General features: G+C 34.7%; 1 protein-coding gene across 1 annotated transcript in view; it reads right to left on the bottom strand.

Annotated features, from left to right (window-relative positions):
• Positions 1-15,679, bottom strand: part of INPP4B (inositol polyphosphate-4-phosphatase type II B) — a 380,123-nt gene that overhangs the window by 176,860 nt on the left and 187,584 nt on the right. Inside the window, exon 10 of the mRNA XM_087437582.1 lies at positions 9,857-10,004. Within this exon, the coding sequence (XP_087293708.1) occupies positions 9,857-10,004 (148 nt within the window). The remainder of the gene's footprint in view (positions 1-9,856; positions 10,005-15,679) is intronic.

Below are 15,679 nucleotides of genomic sequence, written 5' to 3'. Positions count from 1 at the left end.
ATGTATCATGAATATGGAACAATTTAGTAAACTTCTCACAAACAAGGTGTTATACTGAGTACTTTGTAAGCAGAACCTCCGCCTCCTCCTTTCCCAACATACAATTCCAGTATAGTCCTCCAGAGGCTAAACTCCTACTGGAAATCTGCATTTTATAACATTTCAATCAGATTGTGTGAGTCTGAATTGTGAGCCCTAGATTTTGAGGAAATAAGGCCATAGGCAGAAAAGCCATTAGCAGACTGTGCACTATCACAGGCAAGAAACCATGGAGGTTGGGATTAGAGTAAGATGGAGTGAAAATGTAAAAAATAGATGAGTTCAAAAGAAAGTGTGGAATTAGAATTATTGGAAATTGATACCTGAACTCAAATGTTGAAAGATGTAGTGAGATAAGACAAAAATATATGTTCTATGTTTCTGTATTGAACTTTTGGACAGAGGGTGGTATCCTTACTGAGGAATTAATTGAGGGAGAATGATTTTAAAGGGAAAGAGATGATGTAAGTTTTAGACATGCTGAGTTTGAGGTAACTACAAGACACCTAAGTAGAAATGGTTAGCAGGCAGTTGGATGGAGGTATCTAGAGCTCAGAAGACAAGTACCCATTGGAGGATTTAGAAAACAATAGCATGTAGATGACAATGGACCCCATGGGGGTGGATGTGACTGGTCATGAAGAGCATACAGAGTGAGAGAGCATAGAGATCTAGAACCACACACAAAGAAACAACAACATTTAAGGGATGGACAGGAAGAGAAGAGTCTACTATGGAGACAGAGAAGGCATGGCTAGAGAGGTCACCTGACTACCAGGGGTGTGTACAGCCACAGCAGCTCATGGAAGACTGTTTCAAGAAGCAGTTGAATGCTACTGAGCAGCCAAAAATATGCAGGCTAAAGACTGTTCACCGGATTTAATGACAAAGAAGTCATTGGGAGATTTTAGCCTATAACTATTTTAGCCTTCAACAGATTGAGCAGCAAAAAAGGACAGAAAGAGAGAACACTGTGAAAACAACTAATTCATTGTAATGATAATTTTAAGTTACCAGAAATTAAAAGATATATACAGCACTGTTTACAATAGCCAAGATATGGAAACAACCTAAGTGTCCATCGATGGATGAACGGATAAAAAAAATGTGGTGTATATATATACAATGAATATTATTTCCATAAAAAGAAGGAAATATTTCCATTTGTAATAACATGGATGAACCTTGAGAGTATTATGCTAAGTGAAATAAGTCAGACAGAGAAAGACAAATACTATTTGATCTTACTCATGTGTGGAATCTAAACAAAAATCAGAAAACAAAAAATACAATGAGCTTATAGACATAGATACAGAGAACAGATTGGTGGTTGCCAGAGACAGCAGGTCAGGAACGTGCAAAATGGGTGAAAGGGGTCAAAGGTACAAACTTCCAGTGATAAAATAAAGGTCATTAGGATGTAATGTACAACATGGTGACTATAGTTAATAATACTATATTGCATATTCAAAAGTTGCTAAGGGAATAGATTTTAAAAGTTCTCATCACAAGAAAAAAGTTTGTAACTATATATGGTGATGGATATTAACTAGACTTATTGTGGTGATCATTTCACAATATATACACATATTGAATCATTATGTTGTTATATGTTATACGTCAATTATACTTTAATAAAAAAAGAAAAAGAAACAGAATAGAAATGAAAGCAGCACGCAGTTCACACAAGAAGTCTATTTAAAAAAAAGAAAGAAGATAGAAATAAAACTGAAATAATTAATTGAGACAATAGGAAGAGTAGAATTGACAAGTCCATAAGAATTCTCTTTCAAAAGATCAATAAAAATCAAATATATTAATCTTTATAAGAAATATACAAAAGCTATATGAAGAAAACTACAATAGTATATTTGTATGTATAAAAGAGGATTTGAGCAGACCATATTCCTGAATGTGAGGAGTGAATATTCCAAAGATGTCAATTCTTTTGAAAGTAATTTTGCTGTTGTTGTCTCCATTTAATTTTCTTAATTACTTTGGTGAGGACAGTGGGGAAGCATGGAAACTTGGCAAGTATTATAAGGAGGTGAGGAAGAAATAGAATATTGAAAAAGTGATATTGAAGATATTGTCTAAGTTTTCAGAAACATAGCTAATTTGGCATCACATTTTATCACATTATCAAATAAATTCTAGATAATTAAAATTTAAAATGTAAAATAAACAAAAATTGATTAATATCAAGACCATTGATTAATATTGAACTGATCTCAAAATGAAGACAAACTTTCTAAGTATAATGAAAAATATCACAAAATATACATAAAATTTTACAATAAAAATAAAATATAAATTTAGGAATAATATTTGAAAAAACATGTCATAAAATATATACTGAATATATACTAAATATGTATGTAGCTCTTGCAAACCAAAAGTAAAGCTAGGAATACCCTGGTTCCCACATAGGCATGTATGTATATTTGTGTGAGTATTTGTACTAAACATCTAGATAAATGTCCAACCACACAGGTAATCAAAAAATACAAATTTAAAAACTAATAAGAATTCAGGTTTTGCCTATGAAACTAGTGGAAGTGAAAACTGACCCAAACTTTCTGGAGGCAAATTTGCAAATATGAAACCAAGGCCTCAAAATACACATGCACCTTGTCTCAGCAATTTTACTTCCAGTGTTTAAACCTAAATAATACTGAAGATGTATACAAATACATGTTCATATGATATCGTTTACATTAAAAATTATTTATATTATATACAATATACAAATATATTTATATTAACATTTAAGCAACAATTTTTATGTTCCTTACTGAGCAGTCTATGACAGAATATCTTGCAGACATCACAAACCATATTTTAGGAAAACATTTATGAAGGTATGAGAATATCCATGATATACAGGGGAAAATGAAATTACAAAATGATATGATCAGCATAGTATACTTTTTAATAAAGCATTTAGGAATATAAACACATATTTAGGAAGCATAAGCTACAGACTTAACAATAGTGACTTATTCAACATGGCAGCTAAGCTATGCTGTGGAACTAAGAATGGAAAGACGGTAGATAGATAATATTACCTTCCCTCCCCTATGGCCAGTGTATGGCGTATTAGAAATCTAAAAGATCTCACACGTCCCATTAAGGGCTTGTGGAAGTGCTGAAAATGCCAATGTTTGTTTGACATAAGGTCAGGACCAAGAAAGTACCAAGGGTAGGCACTTCAAGATCAGAGGCAAGGGGACCCCAATATTCGATACCAGGATATCACCCAAAAGGCCAGACAGAGCACATGGCATCTCAGTGGTTACCAGTCATCCCATAATAGAAACCACTAGGTATCCAAGGACAGTGCAAGGAATCAAGAATCCCTTTGTCCCTGCTGCCGTGAAAACACAGTAAGGCCATCCTCGTTTACCTCTATGTTTTCTTGAGGTAGGGAAGGAAGAAAAGCGAAATTCTAAATCACTGGTAATTTTCCTAAAAAAACAGTCATCCAAAATTTTTTAAACCAAGCCTAAATTTTGAATAGACTGATGTTTGGATCGAAAGTAAACTGTTTCTGGCCGGCCCGTGGCTTAGCGGTTAAGTGCGCGCGCTCCGCTGCTGGCGGCCGGGGCCGTATCCCGGGCACGCACCACGCACCGCTTCTCCGGCCAGGCTGAGGCGGCGTCCCACATACAGCAACTACAAGGATGTGCAGCTATGACATACAACTATCTACTGGGGCTTTGGGGGGAAAAAAATAAAATAAATAAAATCTTACAAAAAAAAAAAAAAGAAAGTAAACTGTTTCAACTAGAAGAAACCAAAACCAAGGTATGGTTAACCAGCAAGTCTAAGTGTTCTTTGTTATTTGTAAGAGTTAGTGTATTTCTTTTCTACTGCTGTGTAATAAATTACTATTCTAAATACACCATCCAGAAATAACCATTGTAAATGTGTTAGTATACATATTACTAATAGTTTAGTATAGTTCTAGTCTACTTTTTTTCTAGTTTTTTTATGTATCAATCAAAATTAAGATGCAAAAATTTTTACTGATTAGTAGCCTACATTTTTATTTAACATTATATAGTAGAATAACAGATGTATTCATAAGACAACTTAGATGCGCAAGTAAAATTAAGCATGATATCAGGCTGTGATGGTCATGGGGACAAAAATTCTGCTCCCCACAGTGAGGCTTATAAGGATGAGAATAGATGTGAAAAGTAAAGACACAATATTTCTTCTGGGTGGTGGAGTTAGAGTGATTTTACTTTTTTTTTATATTTTCTGTATTTTTACTATATTCTATAGCGGGCATATATTATTTTTATCGAAAAAATTCAATATACATTTTATATATTTGTAAAGTATGGTTCCAGGAGCAAAGAATCAGAAAATTGCTAAGCACAATATGATCCTTTCTTCCCAGCAGTAAACATAACTTGAGTGATGTCTACGATTTCCTGCCTGTGAATTTTTTGGACCTAAACCATAATATAAAATTCAAAGTGTTGTGTTGTGAAAACACTTCACTGCCAATGCAAAAGCTGTTATGTATCTGAACTTGAACTCAGAAGGTATTAATGTTTAGCCAACTAGAGGGAGCCCCCAAAGAATTTAAACTCTATCACAATCCTAAGACTTTGTGCATGTACAATCTCAAACTTAATAAAAGTAGTTCATGTTGAGTCCAACGTCCCACCAACTGTGAGACTGAGAGACTAACAGTAAGAGAGTTTTTAGATGGCCACTGCAGGCAAGGACACACACTGTGTAGGAGTGATGTGAAAGTAGCTTCTGCACTGTTATGTTTCTGCCAACATTTACACTCCATGACATGACTGGCTGAGAAGGATAACGTTTTCCTTAATTATACATATAAGTATGCATTACGCAAACAGGCAAACCATGCACACTAGTGGTCCCTGCAAACAGACTCACACTAACTTACTCTGTCAAGTGTATGCAAATCTCAGATGTGAGAAAATTAGTAATATACTTGGTTGTTATGAGTGGGATTTCATTCTTATCAAGTTAAAAAAAATTATGAGATCACTAATAATGCCTTATTTTTAAGATAATTTTGACTACATATATACCGTATATTTCCTTAATTCTCTTCCTTAACTGCTATTTCTTTCACGATTAAATCCATAGCCACACTTTAGGAAATCTCTATCTGTGTGTTTATGAGACTGATACCAATCATATCAGTCTTTTCAATTTTCCATTTTCCACTCCCTTGGTAAAGTAGGGGCAGCTATGTAACAAAATTTTCAAATAATTCCCTAAACACTCCAATAGAGAGAAGGCAACACACCAATTCAGAGCAGTTGGCTGTATTTTTTCACCAGCTTACACATAAAAGTTTAAATCTAGGGTGAAAAGGGAGATTGAAAGAGTCAATTTATCATGAAAGAAAGTGTTGGATTCTCAAAATCCAGGCTTCCTAGAAGTCAAGGACTGACCATGTTTGCAAATTCACCATCTTGCTAATCGAGAAGAAAGGTTCATTTTTGTGAATAAGACTTTGTTAAAACATAGCCACAATTATTCACATATTGTCTATGAGTGTTTTTGTTCTACAATGGCAGAGCCAAGCAGTAGAGATGAGACCATAGAGACCGGATGTCCTTCAAAGTCTAAAATACTTACTATCTGATCCTTTAAGAAAAAGTTTTTGCTGACCCTTGATGTAGGGCATGGCTGAGTTCATAAGTTCATACTGTATTTACTGACTTTTCTAAACAACAAAAAGACTATGTTTCTCTATCTATCTAGCTAGCTAGCTATCTCCATCCATCCACAGGTCCTATACAGGACAAAATATGAAAAGAGACTTAGTGACCGCTCATATCTGCTACTCATTGAATTATTACTCTTCACCCACTAAAATGATACAATTTAGCTAATATTTATTTAAAAGATTCAGAAAATAATTGTTTAGGTTCCTTAGCAATGTAAATGACCATAATATAAAGTTGCCTGGGCAACTTTTTTTTTTTTTTGAAGAAAAAACTCCAAGCTTTTTGTTCGATAATTCTCCCAGGATAGATTTCCAGGCACGCAAATGGAGCATTTTGCATTGTTTGTAGGTACTGAAAGATAACAGCACTATGGCATCCATAGTCTTCACCCAACAAGGTAAGAGAGTCCATCTAAAATTGTGGCTTTGGGAGGGAGGTTGAGGTAAGTAAAACACTTTCTGGGATCTGAGTAAGACTAGGGTCAAAAAAAGCTAAGAAAAGAACTTCAGAGTCAAGTTCTGTCCAGGCTGGAGATTCCACCCAACCAAGAAAAATGTTTCAAGTCCTTTTAAAAGACAAGGTCTCATTCTTACATTCTTAATTTAATTTACTCTATTATCTTATATAATATTAATTTTATATTAAAATATAATTTAATTTTATGCTATTAATTTATATCATATTATAAATATAATTCTTAGTTTAAGGTGTGTTCTCACTTGGATGACATATATCTTCAAGTAGATTTTTCAAGAAAGTTTTGTGGGTGACATTTTATGAGTTCCTGCATATTTCAGTATGTCATTTCCATTGCCTTCATTCATAAAAAATTCATAATCTGATCCTATATAATAAAGTGGGGTCACAGCCTCTTCCTCTCAAAAATCAGTAGATGTTATTCCATGGGCTTCTGCAGAGAAGTGTAACGATAGCCTGATTTTAGCATGTAAAAGAAAAAAATCAAAACTGCCTACATTTTCAGTTTTCTTTCAAGCTTTTCCACAAATTGTTCTTCCCAAGAACATTTAAAATTATTTGGTAGTTTCCAGCTGTGTGCCCTGCACATCTAACGTCTTTTCTCTTATCATTTTGAACTTTTTTCACCTTTGTTTAGCATTTGAGAAGAGCTTATCCTGTTTGTCTTCCACATTACTGATATGATTTCTCAGAGTCAAATCTGTTTTTTTCTGCTGGTTCTTTTCTGTGGATTTAATTGGGCTGCTGCATTTTAAAATTTCATTATTCCCTCCATTATCCTTTTCTTTCCAGCATTTTCCCTATAGGATGATGGTTCTTTTCTTACGGCTTTCTGATCCTGTTTCATAATAATCACACCTTCTTACACTCTACTGAAATGGCAAGCCCATTTTCCTACAAACTTTTCCTATTTCCCTTTTGAGTCCTCAGCATGATTTTTTCTCTTCTTTACTTTATAAACTTTTAAAGATTCATTGTTGAATTTTTCAAACATATTCTAGTGATAGGAGATCCACATAGAAATGGCATTAGAAAAAGCAAAAGGTATATGGAATAGGCTGGTCATCACAGTGCCTAGCCAATTTTCAGAATCTGTCAGGTTTTCACAGAGTTTAGTTTTATACGATTAAAATGGGATTTTCTTCTCTGAAGAAGTCCCAATGTATACCGATGACAGTTCCTAGATCTGTCGCTAGCAATGGAACTTTATATTTGGAGGCACTGTGCCTTGTCTCCACCAAAACTGCCCACTAGCCCCTTCCATGTGTTTGCAAAAAAAATTTTATTATTTTTTGCTGCAAATCCATAGGAAAAAAGAGATACAGAGAACGGCAAGAGAACAGGATGGGTCGACAACACTTTGGTGTGTTAAGATATAATAAAACAGTAATTACAGAGGCTATGCCTACTAAAATTCAGTGGTTTAACAGCTGCTTTCTCCTTATTCCCTACTCATTTCTCTCCCCTGGGATTTACTGTCAGTGAATGGATAGACAGAGAGCTACTAAATGGGGTGGGAGTGGAGGCTGGGGTTGGAGATAGCCCTGTGGAAGACTCAAAGAAGTAGACATGCAGAAGGTCAACTGCTCAGCCTTTAAGGGGTTTCTAAACTGATGACAAAAGACAGATTCGGGCAGCAGTAGGGGTCTTTCTCATCACTTGCTTTCTCACTAGCTTGCTGTATTTTTAGATGAAACAGCATTAGTGGTCCATCAACTAAGATTTTTCAACCCCAAAATGTCAGCAATCATGAGTCATTATGTTATATATAGCATGTAGTATAATAATATAGTATTATGTTAATAGATTTCAGTGTTTTATGAAAGGTCATCATTTTCCATTTTCTGTGTCTTTAAAGATATTTTAGCGGGAATTTAGGATGGGCTAAGTTAGATGCAGCTTTTAGGTTCGATTTTCTAGGGAAAAGCCTAGCCCAACTTCTTAAATCTGCTTTGTCTGGCAACTTTTCTTTTGTGGTTCTCAGCTGAAAGAAAGGTGCTAGGTTCTGCCTGACACCTCTGACTTCTGCTTGTCTCCCGTGAGTCTTTCTTTTTCTCTGTCCCCTGTGAGGAACAGTTATTCTCTCCAACTCTTCCGTATGAAATGTGATCTTTACATGACTCCGGTAGGAGCGGTTCTTAGCGTCCAGTAGTCTAGAATACAACAATTTTGAGGATGATAATTCTTTTATGACTTCAAAGATCCAAACTCCACGCTCCTCTAATCTACACATAACATTGCTAATCCTTCCTGGGAATTTGTTTTGCTCATCACCTCATTCTTAGTACTAGCTCTAGGTAGGGATAAAATTGAATAATTTGCCTTACACTAATTCATTCTTGCAGCTGGCTCTTGCAGTAGGCTCTTGTAACTCTCTTGGGCTGAGTCAATAACTGCTGTCTGATTTCTGTGGCCTGACTATCCTCACTCTGCTACTCTCAAATATTCACCTCCCTGTCCCTCTTCCAATCTTTATTTCCCTAGATGCAGATTGTTTTCTTAGAATCCAGTTTCCTGTGTGATTTTTTTCTAAAATCCAGGTTCTGTTTCCTTTTTTCTTTTCTCTTCACTTGGATATATACTATTCATGCAGTCCTTCCTACCCTAATGAATACTGTCAATACTGACAGATTGGACCTGCCCCATTCATGGTGAGCTCACTGGTTTAGATCAATATGGCATCGCAGGGACTGTAGAGTCTACCAAAGGAGCATGATACTATTAAGTAACTTGGTATACTAATGTGAGCATAAGGCAGAAATCCAAATTTTGGACATTTCATACTCTGCTACATATTTCAGCAATTACAAAATGTTAACTATTAAAAATATTTGCTAATCTTCTGAGATTTTAGGCCTTAATAGTATTTAGTATAATATAGTATTCAGCATTCTTAAAGTCATTAGAGTCTTATAAGGCAGAGAAACAAATTGTTTGATCTGTCATGGCTCTGAGATATTCTTTTCAACAATCAGCTTCAAATCCTTCTGTTTTATTACAGCAATTGATTTAATTTTGTTGTATGACAATACTGTCCATTCACATAGTATATTTACCAATCATCTCAAAGAGCGTTTAGTCCAACAATTATCTGAAAGTCTTATTATGGATGAGTAGTCCAAAGAAGAATCAAGTTGGAATTTCTCAGAGAAACAGTAACCATAAGCAGATGAGGTAAAGACACAGGGGTTATTAGCAAGGTCAAAGCTCACGTTATTGGCTAGACATCAAGCAATACAATAAAAATATAATGCAAGCCACAAATAAGAGTCACGTATATAATTTTAAATTTTCTAGTAAAAAAAAAGCAGGTGAAATTAATAATATATTTTATTTAACCACAATATAACCAAAATGTTAACATTTCATTATGAAATCAGTCTTTTTTTGTGTGTGCTAAGAATTCAAAATCTGGTGTGTATTTTACACTTACAGAACATCTCAAGTTAGACTATTCACATTTCAAGTGATTAATAGCCATATAGGCTAATGGCACCATGCGAGACAGTGCAGTAGTCTAGATTTTTATGTTATCATCATACTTTAAGAAAAAAATGTTTTGTAGAAAAAATAAATAATTAATGTGAGAGACATTAAAAATTATTTTCTCTTACCTACACAAATCTTCTTTTATGTGAAGAGAGACCAATTCCTTAGGAATATGAAATGAAAGTATGGTCTCTGACATCTGCTCCCGGACTCGCATCCACTTATTGTCAGATGTGGGAAATCTATATAATTTACACACTGGGTTCTTTAACACTGGGAAGGAAGAAAAAATAAAAGGTTAATAGTTAAATTATAAAGATATGTGCATTAGATGAGGATCAATTAACAAAATCATTAATCAGGGTACCATTCTAATTTATTGGATCAAAAATTTGTTTCTTATCAAAATCCATTAGTATATGTGAATTTCTAAGAATTTTGTTCTTATATCTGATTTTTCAAGTAGCTTATGGGACATATAGTCTTTTTTAAATTAAAAAATGATACCTCACATTCCAATTCATAAATGTGGCTACATGGTTCTCTAATTTACCACCTACTAATTTCTTTCTCTTCTAAAGATTTTCTTAAAGCATATGATTTTATAAATATAAGTGAAAATATATGTATTTATACATAATACAGCTTTGAAAAAGTATATTTCTGAATTTCTTCTGATAACTCTTAGTCAATTTTACCCCATTATATAGTAGGTGACAATTGATAAGTTATTTCAGAGGTTTTAAATGGCCCTACTACTAAAAATGATTTATTTCTTAAATATCAGAAAAGTTATTCCTTGGCTTAAGATCTATTACAATTCAAATATTATGCATGCTTGAGTGCCAATGAGTCAATAAGGCACTTGCCTGAAACCACATATTATCAGAAGCAAGACAGGGAGACTATGAACAAACTGTGTATTTAGGGTGAGTGGGCCGCAATTAGGGGAGAAGTAACAAGGTCATGTTAGCGAGGATTTTGAAAGATTCAGGGAAAAAGTGTAGGGTCAGATATTAAGATAATACTTGATACTGTTTTTGTGAGGCCAGCACTCCTACCACACACTCCCAAGCCCTATTATTTCAGAGCAGAATTTTATTTCCGCTGCTGTTGGGCAATGAATGTCTTTGTTACACTCATATGCCAAAGCTTAATGGACAATAAAATATCAGGTCAATCACCAGTCAAGTATCTATGATTATTTGGCTCCACTTTACCAATAAAGCTGATTAAAAACAGAATTTGATATTGAAATGGATGTAAGGCTTTAAATAATCTCAAGCATGGTATGTGGGCCAAGTCTCCTCAATGCATAGGATAAAATGCCTTTCAAAATTTTAGGATTCCATAAGACTATATCTCATTCATTACTTGAGTAACATATAATATCTTTCTGAATATTAAAATGAGGATCTATTCATCCATTCCTCTGCAATCATCCATTCTCAGAGGTACAGTTCGGGCATTATCATTATCAGAAATGATACTACATTGGAAACTTTGATTTCAAACATCCCATTCTTCAACGACCAGACTCAAAGCTTCCAGTACACTTACCTACCCCCTACTAAGAACTAGCCAGAGTGGTCACTTTTTCAAAATCACCAATAGAAGCCAGAAGACAATAGAATATTTCTAGTATGTTGAGAGACAATATTTAAAATCTAGAGTTGTATGTCCAAAGAGATTATATTTTTAACATAAACATGATCTTTAAGTTTTATGAATTAGATCATATGACAGATCCATATATAATTTTTTAATATTTATTTTTTATATATTACATACATTAATTATATTTATTTTCTTTCTTTTTTTATTGAGGTATAATGGACAAATAACATTATATTAGTTTCAGGTATACAATGTAATGATTTGATATTTGTATATATTCCACTATAATCAGCACAATAAGTCTAGTTGTCTGTCACCATACATAGTTACATTTTTTTTCTGAGAACTTCTAAGAGCTACTCTCAGCAATTGTCAAATATGCAATACAGTATTATTAATTACAGCCACCATGCTGTACACTACATCCCCATGACTTGTTTATTTTATAACTAGAAATTTGTACCTTTTGACCCCCTTCACTGATTTTGCCCATCTGCATCCCCCTGCCTCTGGCAACCACCAATCTGTTCTCTGTATCTATGAATTTTTTGTTTTGTTGTTTTGTTTTTGTTTTTTCATATTCCACATATAAGTGAGATCATATAGTATTTGTCTTCTCTGTCTGCCTTATTTCACTTGGCATAATGCCCTCCAGGTTCATCCATGTTGTCACAAATGGCAAGATTTCATTCTTTTTTATGGTTGAATAACAATCCATTATAGATATATATACCACATTTTCTTTACCTATTCACTGTTGGTGAACATTTAGGTTGTTTCCATGTCTTGGCTACTGAAAATAATGCTGTAATGAATATGAGTGTGCATATATCTTTATGAATTAGTGTTTTTGTGTTCTTTGGATAAATACCCAGAAGTGGGATTGTTGGATCATATGGTAATTCTATTTTTAATTTTTTGAGGAACTTCCATACTGTTTTCCTTAGTGGCTGGACCAGTTTACATTCCCACCAACAGTGCACGAGGGTTCCCTTTTCTCCACATCCTTGCCAACACTTGTTATTTCTTGTCATTTTGATAACAGGTGTGAGGTGATATCTCATTGTGGTTTTCATTTGCATTTTCCTGATGATTAGTGATGTTGAGCATCTTTTCATGTACCTGCTGGCCATCTGTACGTCTTCTTTGGAAAAATGTCTATTCAGATCTTTTGCCTATTTTCTAATTAGACTTTTTTGATGTTTTTGCTACTGAGTTGTATGAATTCTTCACATATTTTGGATATTAGGCCTCATCAGACATATTTTCTTTCATCCGAAATATAAGAAACTACAGCCAGTTGATGAAAGAAACTACGATATTTCATTCATTTTTAAAGTGACAATGTTTCAAAGATTTAAGAATTTTATTAAAACCTCTATTGTCATATCTCTAGGGTTGGAGAATAAAGAAAAATTATGTACTTAATTCAATGTAGTGTCAGTTGAGTTAAGCCATTCATGGTTTCTCATGAATTCTAACATAGCTAACATGGTTAGGAATATAAATGCATCCTTTTATAGTAAGACAAAAACTCAATCTCTGAAATGTCCAAAGTTTTCTTTAAGTAACCTAAGCAAATATTCAATTACTTGGTTTATCTATAGTCAGTATATGTGTTGCTTTTTAATCTCTGTTTCTTTTCAAGATTACACAGAATCTTTGTATCTCCCAAACGATGGTTAAAAATCCTTGGATTTCTCTTGCCTTTTATAAAACAATTATTTTTTAGAAAATTTGTATTTTCAAGTAAATCACAAAATATAAAATTCTTCATTTTCTCTATTATCCCCACACTAGTCCTTCAACTTTTGATCTTATTGCTTTCATTTTAATGCTGTTCCACGTGTTCTAAATATAAACTTTGTTAAAACAGCTTAAGCAGAAATAAAGGGCAGTTTGATTAATGAGCTCCAGAACTCTCCTCTAACCATCCAGTACACATCATCCAAAGACTCTGTGGGAATGCTGCTTTTTTTTGGTGAGGAAGATTAGCCCTGAGCTAACATCTGTTACCAATCCTCCTCTTTTTGCTGAGGAAGATTGACCCTGGGCTAACAGCTGTGCCCATCTTCCTCTACTTTATATGTGGGACGCTTGCCACAGCATGGCTTGATAAGCGGTGCATAGGTCCGTGCCGGGAATCCGAACCTGTGAACCCCAGGCCACTGAAGTGGAGCGCGCAAACTTAACCGCTAGGCTACTGAGTGGCCCAGGAATGCTGCTGTTTTTAAGGGTAACATTTTGGACAAATTAAAAAAAAAAAAAATCAGGCAACTTGATCATCAAAAAAAAACATTCCTGGGGCGGGCCCAGTGGTGCAAGCTGTTAAGTGCGCGAGCTCTGCTGTGGCAGCCCAGGTTTTGCTGGTTCGGATCCCGGGCGCGCACTGACGCACCGCTTGGCAACCCATGCTGTGGCGGCATCCCATATAAAGCGGAGGAAGATAGGCACGGATGTTAGCCCAGGGCCAGTCTTCCTCAGCAAAAAAAAAGAGGAGGATTGGCAGATGTTAGCACAGGGTTGATCTTCCTCACAGAAAAAAAAAAAAATCCCAATAATGTCTCCTATCTAACTTTTATGCTATAGGTTCTGACTTTTGAAACTCACAGGTTTCCTAACATTAGCACTAAATTGTATATACTTATCAGGATCTCAATACAGATCTAGTGAGATCTGCTTTACAAGCCACTTTGATCCAGCAGCTTTCCTTATTGAACATCAATCTATGAATAAAGCAAAAAAATTTACTTTGTAACCTAAAATACCATATAATGGAGTATGACTTAAAAAATGAAAAAATATGGCCTGACTTTAACTACCATGCAAATTTGTTGCTCTGGTTACAAAAAAGACCAGATAAGATGTTAACTCAAAATTCTTGCTGGGTTGATAGTGGGGAGATTTTGTCATCCTCATATAAAAGAAAAGCATGGGATTCATGCATTAAATATTGAACAATGGGCCATAAATGATGAATGCTTCTGTCAATTTTTTTTAACGCTTCTCCCCTTTAATAGAGATACAGTTTCAACAATTCTGCTCACACACTCCAGCTGTGTAAATGAGTCCACTACTTTCAGCTCTGGCTCTCCACTGATGCCAAGTATTTCTTCATATAGAAAATGCATTTCTGACCATACAATAGGCTCAACTCAACAATAAAAACTATCTAAAATCTATCATAAGTTCTTTTTAAAGAGACTCCTGTGTGTATTCTCTTCATTTTTTTTTTTTCACTATTTTTGCCAAGACAATTGCTAAAAATATCATGTAACAGATTCTCCTAAGAGAAAAGTAGTAGAGACATTTTGGATCACATCATGGTCTTGCAGTGACTTAATAAGGGCAATGTTCTAAGCTGGTCCAGATATTGATACATTCCCCTTGAGGTCTACTCCCTAAGGAGAACACAGGGGCAAAAAGTAAATGATAGATTTTTTTTCCCCCCAAATTGCAGCACAACTCAAATTTCTATAGTTTCTCCCAGACACTGTAACAGGGCCTCTTTAACAAGGTAATGTGCCAACTGCTTGTCCATGGGATTCAGAAATCATGAAAGTCAAGCTGTACGGAGTCTGAATTATCAAAGTAAAGATGCCAAAGAAATGTTCAACAAAAACAAAACATATAGACAATATATAAAAAAGATGGCTGTTCAAGCAACTTGGGGCAGAAAAGGCAAACCAGAGAGACATCACAGGGATGATTTCTCTTTTTTGTGTGTGTGTGTTAGGGATATCAGTGGTTTGGACAAGGAAATTTGGAAATTTGGATTCAGGGTCAAGAGGATCATCAAAAAGCCAAACACTTTCTCATCAGATTGTCTTTAATATACTTCCCCAGAGGAAGCTCATCTGTGATTACCCTCATGCACTTTCTTGCTTTCAGGAGGTTGTAGAAATCACATATTTAAATGGAATCTGACTTTACTGGCTTCAAGCCTTATGAAATCATTATTTTAATGCACTGCAGATTCTTGTAGAGAATCTGTTCATTCCGTAGCTTTTAATTACACAGTTGTTTAACAGTTTAATTATTCAGCTGAATGTACATACATTGCCTATTCTCCAAATACTACCGTTATACTTACTAAAGATAAGTCTGTGTAATCGAATTCGATACTGACACTCCCTCATTTGTATCCGAAATATCTTAGATTTATATACATCTTAAATGTAGGTCGGCTCTTTTTAAGATTGGATGAGAACTGAAAAACCTAAATAGAAGTCACCAAAACACTTTCCTAAGCATGGCTCTAGAAAAGAGGTGGTAAGAAAACATGAGAGGAGCTCAGAAAAGAGAGCAAAGAGGTATCGCTTTAAAAATAA

This window comes from Ceratotherium simum, chromosome 12, assembly GCF_057802395.1.
Source record: "Ceratotherium simum simum isolate JZ-2026a chromosome 12, ASM5780239v1, whole genome shotgun sequence".
Taxonomy (NCBI): Eukaryota; Metazoa; Chordata; class Mammalia; order Perissodactyla; family Rhinocerotidae; genus Ceratotherium; species Ceratotherium simum.
This window is presented reverse-complemented; position numbering and strand designations above follow the sequence as displayed.